Genomic DNA, 14,726 nt, shown 5'->3' with positions numbered 1-14,726 from the left:
TCCATGTCTTGGCAGAGGTCTGATTCCACCACTTAGCTTGGGCAGACCTCACCCAGGACATCGAAAAAGCTTCATGTCAGGAATAATTTTGCCCCACCTGCTTCCCAGAAGCTGATCCACATCAAGTAGGCAGTAAGGGATCCCAGTCCCAGCATATCATGGTCCACAGGAGCCAGGGTATTTTCTGTTCCAGCTCAGTCAGTGCCAGACCTGGAGCTCCCAGAATCAGTATCATTTCCTAAGAGCCAGGGACTTGGTGACTTTCCTCCAGACCTCAGAACTGGGAGACCATTACCAAGACCTGGTGTCTCTCCAGCTCACCATCTGCTATGGACTGAGTTTTATGTCCCCCCCCCAAAAAAAACTCATATGTTAAATTCCAAGCCCCAATGTGATGCTATTAGGAGGTTGGGACTTTGGGAGTGATTAGGTCATGGAGGTGGAGCCCTCATTAATGGGATTAGTGTCTTCATAAAAGGGACCCCAGAGAGCTCCCGCCCCTCCCAGGATCTGAGGACATGGTGAGAAGATGGCATCTATGAACCAGGAAGCAGGTCGTCACTAAACACTGAATCTCCCTGAGCCTTGATCCTGGGCTTACGAGCTTCCAGAACTTTGAGAAATAAATGTCTGTTATTTATAAGCCATCCACTCTACAGTATTCTGTTACAGCAGGCTGAACAGACTAAGACACCATCCAACTGAACAAGCCCCCAAGTCCTCGCCCTAGAAATGACCTGGCTTGCACCCCAGGGAACTCGCTACATCCAGGCTGCTGGTTCCATCTTGGACACGTCCACATCAGTTCTCAGAGGGCAGGAGGTTCTCATGTCCAAAAGCCAAGGGGTACCGGGTACAGACCCCCACCCAACCTCAGCTCTTGGGTTCAACAGGAACATTTCCGCTCACAAATCCAATATGTAGTTTTGTCGCAAGAGAGGTCATTCCAGGTGCCACCTTTGTTCATGCTGGCACAGTCCTCATTATGGAGGTTGTTGGGTTCCTGTGGGTCCCAAAAGCTGGATAAAGGAAAAAGTGCATATAGGGAGGGATGAATAGGTGGAGCACAGGGGATTTTTCAGGGCAGTGAAACTATTATTCTATATGATACTGTGATGGTAGATACATGACATCATGCATTTGTCAAAACCCAGAGAATGTACAACACAAAGAGCGAACCCTAGTGTAAACTATGGACTTTAGTCCATAATAATGTATCTATATTGGTTCATCATTTGTAACAAATGCACCACACTAAGGCAAGGTGTTAATAATAGAAAAAAAGTGTGAGGGAGAGAAGGAATATGGGAAATACTTCTCTGTACCTTCTTCTCAATTTTTCTGTAAATCTAAAACTGCTCTAAAAAATAAAGTCCTACTCAGACATAAAAAAGAATGAAATTTTGCCATTTGCAACAACATGGATGGACTTGGAGGGTATTGTGCTGAGTGAAATAAGTCAGACAGGAAAAGACAAATACTATATGATATCACTTATATGTGGAATCTAATAAATACAACTAACTAGTGAATACAACAACAAAGAAACGGACTCACAGATATAGAGAACCAACTAGTGGTTACAAGTGGGGAGAGGAAAGTGGGGAGGGGCAATACAGGGGTAGGAGAGAAAGAGGTACAAGTTATTAAGTATAAATAAGCTACAAGGATATATTTTACAACACAGGGAATATAGCCAATATTTTATAATAACCATAAATGGAGTATAACCTTTAAAAATTGTGAATCACTATATTATATCCCTGTGACTTATATAATACTGTACATCAACTATACTTCCATTAAAAATAATAATAAAAGAAAAAAGAATAAAGTTTATTAATTTAAAAAAAAAGACTATCGGAAGAAAAAGAAAGGCCTTCATTGTTCAGGGCTCTTTCTTCCATCCAAATCTTTTCTCAGCCTTTCAGAATTACCTAAACATGCTGTATTATCCCCTTCACCCCAGCAGCTTGTCTGTTCTAACTCAGCCTCACCTCCTGTTCACCAGAAATTCTCCCAGCTCCTGAATCAGTTTCCTGCATCTGGTCAGTTTCTGCTTCCTCTTCCAAAGAACACTTCTGTTACACCAGGTTCCTCCCAACCTTCTAGGTATTGTAATGTCTTAGGTCATGTTCCCTTAAAGCAGAGCCAGATTTGGCAATTCGGGGGCAGAGGATTTATTAAGGGCTGTTCTCAGGAGACAGTGAGTGAGAGAAACAGGATGTGGCAGCGGATAGAATTGAGCAAGGATGTAGGTTCAGCCTGATCTAGCCTCAGCTTGATCCCATAGGAAACTCTGAAATTTGAGTAGCACCACAGAGTTATTCCAACTTGAAACAAGGGGTCCAGGCTTCTCTTAACTGGTCACTGTCTGTGGCATGACCCCAATGGGAGTGGAGTAAACTCCTAGCTGAATAGGCTTCCATTCAGCTGAAGTCAACTCTCTGTAGAAAGCATAACTGTGAACTTTTAGCAGTCAGTGCCCCCTGCTGGGGAGAGCCCTCACCAGCCCCATGAAGGGATGTGAGCTGAGCACCTGCAGTGCCACACCATGCCATGACATCTCAATTTGCAGAGCTCTGCCTCCTTCCAGGAATCTTTAATAAAAAATAAAATCCCCAGACAAAACACTAATATCTCTAATATAGAAAGAGCTCCTAGAAATCAGTAAGGAAAAGACCAAAACCACAATATAAAAAATACACAAAAGATATGAATAGGTAATTCACAGAAAAGTTAATACATATGGCTATTAAACATATGAAAATACACCCAACCTCAGGGATAAGAGAAATGCAAATTAATGCTACACTGGGTTTCCATTTTTCACCTACATATAAACCAACAAAATTCCAAAAGTTTGATGAATGTGTGGGCAAAAAATTATAGTCAAGCTGGTGAGAGAATAAATTGGTATAACCAGTATGGGGGACAATTTGTTAATATTTATTTAAAATACAAACACATACACTCCTTGAGAAAGTAAAGCATAATGGCTAAGAGCATAGAGTTTTAAGCCAGGTTGGGTGGCACTGCCACCTGCTAGCTGTCTGACCTTGGGAAGGTTGCTTAACCTCTCTGTGCCTCATTTTCCATACCTTCAAAATGGAGAGAATAATGGTACTCACTTTACAGAATTATTAAGAAGATTAAATAAATGAGCTACTATAAAGAGTGCCCAAAAAATGAAATCCTGTTTATCCTTTTAGCAAATCAAAATCTTCCTCTTCCTCTTGCCCTATAGCCATGCCTCCTTTTCCTTTTTCTCCCCCCAACCATTGGTCTGGGGACTTGATATGTTTGAGCAGCTGTGCTAAAGGTTGAGATGTTTCAATGGAGGAAAAATTAAAGTACAGGCACCAGAAGCCCTATCAGAAAAAAAAGCACCCTTGTGCCTCCCAGTCCAGCTCAGCCTGGAATTCTAAAGAATCTGCTGGTTTGGACTTCACAAGGACTTACAAGGAAGAGAGATCCCAAGAGCCCTGGATACTTGCCTGAAAGTGATGGGTGACCCATCCAGCCACCTCCAGTCCCCTTCACGGTTTTTGTCGTTCAGCCCCAACCAGTATACCCGAGGAGAGCCATGAGCCTTGGCCACAAAGTTCTGCAAGTACAAACTTCATTCAGGCATCAGTTCTTGTCCTACACACCCTCTGCTCTGTCCCACACACATTTAGGGCTTGTGAGTGCCACCTCAATACCCTTCCCAGTCCCCATGGCATGCAGAACAAGATCAGCGCATTCCTCCCACTTGAGCATGTTCAGTGGTAATAGTCATGCCACCTTCTTGCAAAACCTATGAACCACTCTGTGCCTCAGTTTCCACCTCTGTAAAATGGGATAATAGTAGCTACCTCCTCATAGAGTTATTGAGAGGGTTGAATGAATTAGTATGCATAAAGAGCTTGAAACAGTGTCTGACATGCAGTAAGTACTATGACATCTTAACATTTAACATTATATAATTTAAGGAACATTTTAATAATAATAAGTGATATCTTGATTTCCCTGGTACTTTCACGCCACCCTGCAGTCCTCATCTGTATCCAGGCAGAAGAACTTGGGTGACGGGGGAAGGAAAGGAATGGGGATTCCTGGCTTTTATATTTCCAAAGCCCAGGCCTTTGGGAGAAAAGAAAGGACTTGGGCAAAAGACAAAAGATTAGGAAGAAAATGAAAATATCATGATTTAAAGCAACTCCTCTCCAGGCAAACTGATCTATGGTAAGGGAAACCAGATAAGTAGCTCCCTAGGGTGGGGGTGGCGTGACTGGGAAAGGGGCATGAAAGAACTCCCTGGGTGGTAGAAACATTGTAAATCTTGACTGGGTTGACAGTTACACAGGTGTATACATATGCCAAAACTCAGTGAATGTACACTTAAGATCTGTGCATTTTACTGTATGCAAATCATATCTCATTCACTCAACCTTATTCAAGACCAAGATTCCCTAAAAGGTAGAGAGGAAAGATTGCAATGTGAAAGAAATTATGGAGATGTAGACATGGTGGGTGCCAGAAAGAGGGCTCTGCATTTCATTCCCTGGTAGAGTCCGAAGTGATGGCCAAAATCTCAGATGGGTATGAAAACTCTAAAAAGTAGAGTGTACCTCGACCCTGTTGCCTGGGTAAAGCCCCAGAGAAGTATCAGGAAACCAGAAAGAGAAAAGAGCTGCTTGGTCCATCAAATTACAATAGTGCCTAGCACATAGTAGGTGCTCAAAAAGTGTTCGTTGAATTAATAAGTTAATAAGTGACCTACACACTTTGCACAGATATCTCATTTGATCTTCATTGTGACCTACTGGAGCAAGGATTGTTAACCCCATTTTATAGATGAGAAAATTGAGGCAGAGAGAAGTTAAGTAATTTGTCCAGGATCATTCATCCAGTGGATGTCCCAGTGGATACCAGCTTGGAGTAAAGACCTAGAGGACCAGACATGCATTACCCTCTGCCTTGACCCCATATAAGCTGTTCCTACTCAGAAGAAAGATAGAAGATCTCAACTGACAGATAAAATTTCCACCCTCCTGGTATAATGGGAGTTCAAAAGAGGCAGGAAATGAGTTATTTAAAGAAAACAAAGTTATATTTCTTATGCACCTGAGTTTAGGGAGTATGACTTATACCTCCCCATCATCTTATTACATCTAATTAAATTACATCATCTAATTTAATCTCAAAAAAACCCCTCTGTACTACCTACTCATACAAATGATGCTATGAAAGATTTTTTTTAAATAGAGGGAAAAAAATAGGATGGTAGGCCTAAATCTAACCAAATCAATAATTACATTAAATGTAAATGGTCTTAAAACACCAATTAAAAGCCAGAGATTGTCAGATTGAATTTAAAATATATATGTAAGACCCCACTATATGCTATCTACAAGAAAACTACTTTTTTTTTTTTTTTTTTTTTTTTTTGCAGTACACGGGCCTCTCACTGCTGTGGCCTCCCCCATTGCAGAGCACAGGCTCCAGATGCGCAGGCCCAGTGGCCATGGCTCGCGGGCCCAGCCACTCTGCAGCACGTGGGATCCTCCCAGACCAGGGCACGAACCCGCGTCCCCTGCATCGGCAGGCAGATCCCCAGCCACTGTGCCACCAGGGAAGCCAGAAATCTACTTTTAAAATAATGACATAGACAGGTTAAAAATAAAAGGATGGGAAAAGATAAACCATGCAAACACTAATCAAATAGTGCTATGAAGCTTATGGCCAAGAACATGGACTTTGAAACCAGCTTCCTGGGCTCAGATCCTAGCTCTGACACTTACTAGTTGTAACAAGCAAGTTGCTTAAGTGAAATATGCCTCAGTTTCCTCATCTGTGAAGTACTGATATGTAATGATATATACTGTGTACAAATGGTCTTACCACTTAGCTTTGGTAGTATTAAGTCATTAAAGTTATTTACACATATTCCAATTCTCCTTCTACATAAACATTGATGAAACCATCTTTCCCTGCATCTTAAAACATAGCAGTGCCCATGGGACTTTCTTTGTGAGTGCACATAGGTAGAAGTTTTAAAAGTCAGTGTATGACTTGCCTCATACACTTCCATCATTGAGCTATAGAGACTGTCTGTTACTTCAGCATAACATAACGTCTCCTGACTCACACACTAATTTATAAAGCTGTTGTTAGAATTATGTGAATGCATGTAAGATGTTTAGAATACAGCCTAGAGAATAGAAAGTGCTACCTAAGAGATAGCCATTATATTATATCTCCATGTTAGAGGGAAAACTGAGACTCAGAGAGGATAAGTAAACACAATCAGGATTTGAACTCAAGCAAAGCATACCCCCTTAACCTTCATATTAAAAGTTTTAGTGGGGACTTCCATGGTGGCGCAGTGGTTAAGAATCTGCCTGCCAATGCAGGGGACATGGGTTAGATCCCTGGTCTGGGAAGATCCCACATGCCATGGAGCAACTAAGCCCGTGCACCACAACTACTAAGCCAGCCTGCGCTCTAGAGCCCATGAGCCACAACTACTGAAGCCCACATGTTCTAGGGTCCGCGTGCCGCAACTACTGAGCCTGTGTACTGCATCTACTGAAGCCCGCATGCCTAGAGCCCATGCTCTGCAAGGGAAGCCACCGCAATGAGAAGCCTGCACACCACAACGAAGAGTAGCCCCTGCTTGCCGCAACTACAGAAACCCCGCGCGCAGCAACGAAGACCCAACATAGCCAAAAATATTTTTTAATTAAAAATAAATTTAAAAATAAAACATATTATTAAAAAAGTTTTAGTGACTCAACAGCAATTCCAGTTTCTCTACATCCAGGCCTGGGAAGGATATGTAAATCCTAAAAGAGAGGCAGGCTGGCCCTGCTGGTTCTCAAGGGCTTGGTAGGGACAGCTCACCTGCTCAGCAAAGTTACTGATGATGACCAAGTGAGAGTAATTCTCCTGGCAGAACTTCCGGGCTTCATCCCATGACTTGGTGCTTGGAGAGAAGTAGTAACACTTACCCTGAAAAGGGAGCCAGCCCTCAGGGCAAGTGACCCTGGTACAGTCTGGGGACAAGATAGGATTCTGTCAGAGTGGGCCCAGAACCAGAGTAATGTACATGGTATGCCATGTACAGCTGTGCAGGCTATGCACTGCTCCACTCCAGGTGGGCACCACTCACATAGATTACACTGAGAATCACTCCCATGGATTCATGCAGTGTAGTAGCTCTGCCATGTCCCCCATCTCAGGGGAGTTCCCCAAGTCCCACTCACCTAATAAGCCCCGAAGTTCCAGCAGGGACTGGTTGGTGTCAGCTCTTACTCGTTCAATGTCCTTCTTCAGGCCGGCTAGCCCCGCCATGCCAGTCACTGTCAGCAGGGATGGGCTGTAGGGTTAGAGACCCAAACCCCCACCTACCCACCTACCCATCACTGACTGCAGACACACCAGAGAACAGCAAGAGCTCTGTTCCCTCACTGCACCCATGTTCTAGTGGGTGGTGGTAAAACTCAAAAACACATGCTCAGTGCCCAAGAAGAGCCCTAATGTGACTCCAAGGAGAGATTAATCCCTGAGGCATGGCGAAGAGTAAAGATGGTGGGCTTCTTGCAGGAGGTGGGTTTTAAAGGAAAATGGTGATTCCGTATCTCTAAGGGGATGGGGAGGCTCAGTAGGCAGGAGCCACCTTGGAAGCAAAGGTCCAGAGACAAGCATGTTGGGAAAGACTGGTGCAGTAGAGGTCAAGCAGAACCTCACAGGAGCTTGAGCTCAAAGTGGGAAGAGGTCTGGTGTCTGGATCCTTAAATGCAAAGCTAAAGGTTTTGTGTTGGACTCCGGGCAGTGAGAAGCCATTGATGGGTTTTGAGTGGAAGAGTGGCTTGGTCTGAAGTGTGGGGTGAAGGATTGTGGAATGGAGCAATTTTCAGACTTCAGGAATCATACTGAAAGCCTCTTCTACAACTAATGTATGTGTTCCCACTACTTTCACACAGATTTGCCCTCTCCCAATACTCCCCAGGGCCATCACTAGATGGCCCTTCAGTTGGACAAGACAGAAATATTAGATAGATAAATGATAGACAGACAGATAGATAGATAGATAGATAGATAACATATATATTATCCTTGACACTCTTCCCTCTCACTCACCACCATTCCCACTCACTCATCCCCAGTCTGGTCAATTTTACCTCCTAAATCTTTCCACTCCACCTACTACTCTTCATCCCCACAACCACAACCCTCATCCAAGAATCCATCATCTCTCAATTACCCAATTTCACCATTCTCCTCCCTTGTACTTATGTCGCCTCCTACCACAGGGCCTTTGCACATGCCTGAGACCCTGAACTCCTTACCAAGTTAACTCCTTCTCTTCCTTCACACAGCTATAGTACCATTTCCCTAGCGAAACTCTATATGACACTCCCAAAGATAAGGTCAAGACCCCTTGTTAGATTTTTTCATAGAATTGCCTTCCTCTTCCTTCGGACTATTCATCAAAACTTGGAATTTTACCCTCACTTGGATGATAATTTGGTAAATGGCTGTCTATGCTTGTACTGTCCAACAGAAACAAGATGTGAACCACATAGGTAATTTTAAATTTTCTAGTGTTTTAAAAGTCAAAAGAAAGTAAAATTAATTTGAATGCCATTTTTGTTTATCTCAATATATCCAAAATATTAGCATTTCAGTGTATAATCAATATTAAAGATTATCATTATTAATATTATTGATAGATTTGACGTTATTTTTGTAGCAAAGCTTTGAAACATGTATCTTTTGGTTGGGTTTTTTTTGTTTGTTTTGTGGTTTTCTGTTTTTTTGTTTTGGCCGTGCCATGCGGCTTGCAGGATCTTAGTTCCCCAAGCAGGATCAAACCCGGGCCCAAGGCAGTGAAAGGATCGAGTCCTAACCACTGGACCTCCAGGGAATTCCCATGAAATCTGTATGTATTTTTTTTTAAGATCTTTTTCGGTGTGGACCAATTTTAAAGTATTGAATTTGTTACAATATGGCTTCTGTTTTATTTTTGTTTTTTTGGCTGCGAGGCATGTGGAATCTTAGTTTCCCGACCAGGGATGGAACCCGCACCCCCTGCACTAGAAGGCGAAGTCTTAACCACTGGACCGCCAGGGAAGCCCCCCATATGTATTTTAGGCTTACAATATATCTCAATCCAAAATGACCACATTTCAAGTGCTCAACAACCACAGTGACTCATGGTCGCCATATTGGACAGTGGAGGTCTAGACACACACACACACACACACACACACACTCCACAGGGACAGGGACTATGTCTGATGTGTTTACCATCTTACCCACCCATCCCCCACCCTGCTACCTAGCACAGTGCCTAGCACAAATGGCATTGGGGTTGGTCATGAAGCTGGATGTGAGGATCATATTCGTGCTCAATATGCACGGTTTGAAGGGTTGATTGAAAGCACTCACCATTTGCTTGCCATGCCATCTGCTGAAAGGTTAACATCCTCAGCTCTTCCACCACCTCCCGGTCTATGAGAAGGAGTCCAGCTTGAGCCCAAGTCCTCCCATACCCCTTCCCCAGTTTCTCTGCATGCCCCATCCTCACCTTACTCACATTTAATCAGGGTAACAGCCAGACCAGTGCAGCCCATGAGCAGTGACACCACCACCAGCAGACACACGTACACCATCAGTCTCTCCTCCTGGTAACACCTAAGACCTCCGGACTTCCGACTGATCCAGGGCACTGGAGTTGCTGGGGGGAAGAGATGGGGACAGAGAGACTGATGCTGGTGCTTCAGATAGTGAGGAAGGGACCCCTGAGCTTTCCTCCAAGAGCAGGGGGGCAAATGACTACGGTCATGACTATATCACCAGGTGGGTTCAGCAAGAGAATATCAGGGAGAGAAAACGCTAAAGAAGCCCAGAGCATTTGTGGAATATACAATACGCCACACATTCTGTCACATCCTTATTATTTTACTGGCTTCTCACCCTTATGACGTAGATATAAATAGTATTCCCATTTTGCAAATAAGTGAACCGAGGGCTTGGAGAGGTCATGCATAACTTGGACCCAGCTCTTCTCCTAACATTTGGATGCATTGTCTTCTACACTCCAGCAGCCCCTGCCCAAGCTGCTCCCTGGTGGCCCAAGCTGTGGACCCTTGCATCTGGGGCAGAGAACATTTCCCATAACTTATAGGCAAGCAGGAGGTAAGGCTTGAAGAGTACCTGGTGGATATCCTGGGTCCCTGGGGGTCTGGTTTAGACTCAGAAAGGAGGAGCTCCTGAAAGGAAATGTTTCTCTACCAGGGTCTCACTCCAGAGCTATAGGTCTCAAATACACTGGCCACCATGAGAGGGGAGATAGAGGTAAACCTAAAGGACTTACTGGCTATAGGCAGCTGGGATGGAGGATGTACAAGATCAGTGCCTGGGAGAAAGGCAAGAGAGGTTTATTCAGAAGTCACTGAAAGATTTCGTCTTCCAAGATCAACAACCTCCCCCCAAGCCCTCTGATTTGTTCTTTGGTCAGAATTGGGGGACTGGAGGGAGGACTTCCAAGTGTCCGCTCTCAGGCTTCGTAATGGATATTCCCACTGCTCACCCAGTTGAGGAGTTGTGCAGGTGACAGGGGTGAGGTTCAGGCCTGGAAGGGGTCAGAAAGACAACAGTCAGGCAGAGCAGGGCTTCCGCCAAGTGAACAGGAAGGTCCCAGCCCTAGATGCTCACCTGTGTTCTTCAGGAGCTTGCAGGGAAGTGGGGGGTTCTCTGTTTTCTTTCCTGAGGAGGAAGGAATGGTTGCTCAGGCCCAGATCAGGATAAAGCCAGCACTGGGTCTCCTGTACCCCCAGCCCCAGCTCACCTGCCCTTGGAGGCCTTGGTGGAGCCGTCCAACCTGGCGAAGAGAAGTTCAGCATTACAGCTGGTCCAAGGATGGGAATGAGGTGGAAAGGCAGTAATGGAAACAGGATTGACATGTACACACTGTTATATTTCAGATAGATGACTGGGACTTCCCTGGTGGTGCAGTGGTTAAGAATCCACCTTCCAATGCAGGGGGCGCTGGTTTGATCCCTGGTTGGGGAACTAAGATCCCACATGCCGTGGGGCAACTAAGCCTGCGTACTGCAACTACTGAGCCCGCACCCTCTGGAGCCCATGCGCCACAAATAGAGAGGCCACGCACTGCAACTACTGAACCCACGTTCTCTGGAGCCTGCATGCCACAACTAGAGAGAGGCCTGTACGCTGCAATGAAGAGCCCGCACACCACAAGGAAGATCCCGCATGCCGCAACTAAGACCCAGTGCAGTCAAATAAATAAATATTTTTAAATAAATAAATAAAAATAAAATAGATGACCAACAAGGACCTATTGTAAAATTAATTAATTTATTATTTTTTTAAAAAAAAGAGGGACTTCCCTAGCGGTCCAGTGGTTAGGACTCCGCACGTCCACTGCTGGGGGCACAGGTTCAATCCCTGGTCAGGGAACTAAGATCCCGCATGCCGCACAGTGTGGCCAGAAAAAAGAAAAAAGAAACAGGATTGAGATTGCAATGGAGGGTTAGGGATGGGGTTGTGCATGAGAATGGAATTGGGCTTAGGGATAGGGACAGGATTAAGATACAGTGACCAACCATCCTGAATGACCCAGGACTTTCTTAATTTTAAAACAGGAGGTCCCACATTCCAAGAAATCTTTCATCTCTGCACAAACTGGGACAGTTGATCCCCCTAAGTTAAAGACACAAGTGAGTTTGGGTATGGGAATAGAGTCAAGGTGAAGGTCGGGATGAGGGTTTGGATTGAGATGATGGGGTTGAAGAAGGGTCAGGGATAGTGATGGACATGGGAGTAGGTTTGTGATTCAGGGTGTAGTTGGGATGAAGAATGCGGCTGTAGCTGCATTGGGGAATGGGGGAGAAGTTGAGGTTGGGTTGTAGTTGTGTTAGGGCTTGGTGATAGTTTTGATTTGGACAGGAGATGGGTTGGAGATGGGGCTGCATTTGGAGATGGGGGTGGGACCTAAATTTGGGGAAGGGGTGGCCTTGAAGACAGCGATGGGGTGGGTCTTCGGGTTGGGCTTGGGGACCATGCTGGGACCAAGATGGATTTGGAGACGGACAGTCAAAAAGCAGAGCCCAGGGGCTTCCCCTGGTGGGAGTTTACTCAGGGAAACCTCAAAGCCTCCACTGTTTTTTTTTCGTTTGGCCCTGCCACGCAGCTTGCGAGATCTCAGTTCCCCAACCAGGGGTGAAACCCAAGCCATGGCAGTAAAAGCACCCAGTCCCAACCACTGGACCCAAAGCCTCCACTTTTTTTTTTTTTTTTTTTTTTGAAGAATGGGTTTATTTATTATTTTTTAATTTTTCGGGGCTGTGTTTGGGTCTTCATTGCTGTGCATGGGCTTTTCTCTAGTTGCAGAGTCGGGGTGCTACTCTTCGTTGCGGCACGGGGGCTTCTCTTGTTGCAGAGCATGGGCTGTAGGTGCACGGGCTCAGTAGTTGTGGCTCATGGGCTCTAGAGCCCAGGCTCAGTAGTTGTGGCTCACGGGCTTAGTTGCTCCGCGGCATGTGGGATCTTCCATGGACCAGGGCCCGAACCCGTGTCTCTTGCATTGGCAGGCAGATTCTTACCCACTGCGCCACCAGGGAAGTCCCAGCCTCCACTTTTATATACACTTATTGGACTCTTGTTGAGTCCCTGGCCAGGCATGGACGACCCAAGTCTAAAGGCAAATTTGGGCCCTGGGTGTGAATGCGAAGAGGTTAGAGAGACAACAGTCCACTCACAGCTTCTGAAATACTGGCTTTCATGTCTCGGGGCCTTTGCATCCACCAGTTCTTTTCTGGGCTTCTCTTCTTAACAAACTCCTGTTCATCCCTCAAGTCTCACTCCAATGTCCCCTCATCTGACCCCGAATCCTCCCACTAGTGCAGGCAGACCCCTCAATTACCCTCAGGATTTCCCCAATTTCATAATCCCTCCCCTCTCAGACCTGCTCACCCAAGACTATGCCCAAAACTGCCTCCCCCATCAGACTGAGAGACCCTCAGGGTGGATGCATGGATACTCCCACCATCATGGTGCCCAGTATGGGCAGGCTGACCATGTATGTCTGCAGTGCCCAGCTAGTTCCCCCTGGGGAGTCTGTTCCCCAACCTCATCCCTCAAATCACACATCTCTTCACCTGGTCTCTGAGAGGTCCTCTTACCTGGCTTGGGAGGAAGGTCCTTGTACGGTGGTGCCGTGTTCTCATAATCGTCACCATCATCCTCTTCTCTGGGCCCTTCCAGAGGAAAGGCAAGTGAGAGCCCAGCCCATTCCCTCCTCTGTCCCTCACACCCTGGTCTCTGGCCCCAAGGTGGGAATACGGTAACCTGGGTCCTGACCACCCCTGGTCCCCAGCCCATGCCTGGCCAGGGCCATACCTGGCAGGTCTCTGCACCCAGAGTTAGTATACAGGGTGCACATGACTGCAGCTAACACAGGAGCCTGAGAAGAAGCAGGCAGAGCTCGACAGCTTCTTCTCCTTGTGTCCTCAACTCAAGTGACTAGGGTTTTTCTCAGTTCCTTTTTTCTTTAAAAGTCAAGAACATGCAAATCTGTCTTGAGGGGAAACCACAGACCACACACACACACACACACACACACACACACACACACACTTATTCTTCTCCCCAGTTTGGATTCATGCATAGAAATAACAATGACAACAGCCCCTGCATTTGAGTTCCTACACAGCACCAAGCTCTGGGTGAAAAATAGATAAGCTCCTTCTTTCATGAAACTTCAATCGAGACAGGAGAGACAATAAACCTATAAAGAAATATAGAAATAAGCAATATGGTCTGGTTTTTTATTTTATTTCCAATAGTAACTAAGTATTATCTTAAAATAAAATAAAACAGGGTAAAGGGATAGGATGCGGGCTAATGTAGAGAGGTGGTCAGGGGAGGCCTCCCAGAGGGGTTGACATTTACAACAAGACGTTAAAGTAATCGGTGCTAAGTACTCCCACATTCCCACAGTGAAGTTTTAGGCTCACTGTGGCTACATAACAAATTACCCCAAAACTTCATGACTTAAAAAAAACAGTAGGGGGCTTCCCTGGTGGCTCAGTGGTTGAGAGTCCGCCTGCCGATGCAGGGGACACGGGTTCGTGCCCCAGGTCGGGAGGATCCCACATGCTGTGGAGCGGCTGGGCCCGTGAGCCATGGCCACTGAGCCTGCGCGTCCGGAGCCTGTGCTCCACAACGGGAGAGGCCACAATAGTGAGAGGCCCGCGTACCGCAAAAAAAAAAACAAAACAGTAGGCATGTATTATCTCACAGTCTCTGAGGCTCAGGGATTCAAGAGCACCTGTGTGGTTCTGGCTCGGGATCTCTCATAAGGTTCCAGTCAAGATGTTGCCCAGGGTTGCGGTCATCAGAAAGTTGGGCTGGGGCTAGAGGATCTCCTCCACGATGGTACAGTCCCATGGCTGTTGGCAGGAGGCCTCAGTTCCTCGCCATGTGAGCCTCTCCCAAGGGCTGATTGAGTATCCTCACAACATGGCATAGGCCAAAATGGAAGCCGCAAAGCCTTGTATGATCTAGCCTCACAAATCACAAACTATGATCTCTACTCTATTTATCACATGGACCAGCTTTGAGTCACTGTGGGAGGAAACCACACGAGGACATAAATACCAACAGGTAGGGATCATTTGGAGGCCATCTTGAAGGCTGCCTACCACAGTCAT

General features: G+C 45.8%; 2 protein-coding genes across 2 annotated transcripts in view; one reads left to right on the top strand and one right to left on the bottom strand.

The window, feature by feature from the left end:
* The window catches only part of ADGRE3 (adhesion G protein-coupled receptor E3), a 38,539-nt gene extending 38,410 nt beyond the window's left edge, over positions 1-129 (top strand). Inside the window, exon 15 of the mRNA XM_065873823.1 lies at positions 109-129. Coding sequence (XP_065729895.1) covers positions 109-129 — 21 coding nt within the window. The remainder of the gene's footprint in view (positions 1-108) is intronic.
* A 757-nt stretch (positions 130-886) lies between these two features.
* Positions 887-14,726, bottom strand: part of CLEC17A (C-type lectin domain containing 17A) — a 24,784-nt gene continuing 10,944 nt past the window's right edge. The window contains exons 2-12 of the mRNA XM_065873822.1: positions 13,414-13,477; positions 13,197-13,271; positions 10,841-10,873; positions 10,708-10,758; positions 10,583-10,624; positions 9,587-9,727; positions 9,439-9,501; positions 7,251-7,346; positions 6,889-7,040; positions 3,498-3,607; positions 887-1,019 (exon numbers count right to left, since the gene is read on the bottom strand). Coding sequence (XP_065729894.1) covers positions 887-1,019; positions 3,498-3,607; positions 6,889-7,040; positions 7,251-7,346; positions 9,439-9,501; positions 9,587-9,727; positions 10,583-10,624; positions 10,708-10,758; positions 10,841-10,873; positions 13,197-13,271; positions 13,414-13,477 — 960 coding nt within the window. The remainder of the gene's footprint in view (positions 1,020-3,497; positions 3,608-6,888; positions 7,041-7,250; positions 7,347-9,438; positions 9,502-9,586; positions 9,728-10,582; positions 10,625-10,707; positions 10,759-10,840; positions 10,874-13,196; positions 13,272-13,413; positions 13,478-14,726) is intronic.

The sequence above is a fragment of the Phocoena phocoena genome, chromosome 3, assembly GCF_963924675.1.
Source record: "Phocoena phocoena chromosome 3, mPhoPho1.1, whole genome shotgun sequence".
Lineage (NCBI taxonomy): Eukaryota > Metazoa > Chordata > Mammalia > Artiodactyla > Phocoenidae > Phocoena > Phocoena phocoena.
Note: the sequence above shows the minus strand (reverse complement) of the source record. Positions and strands in the feature narration are given on the sequence as shown.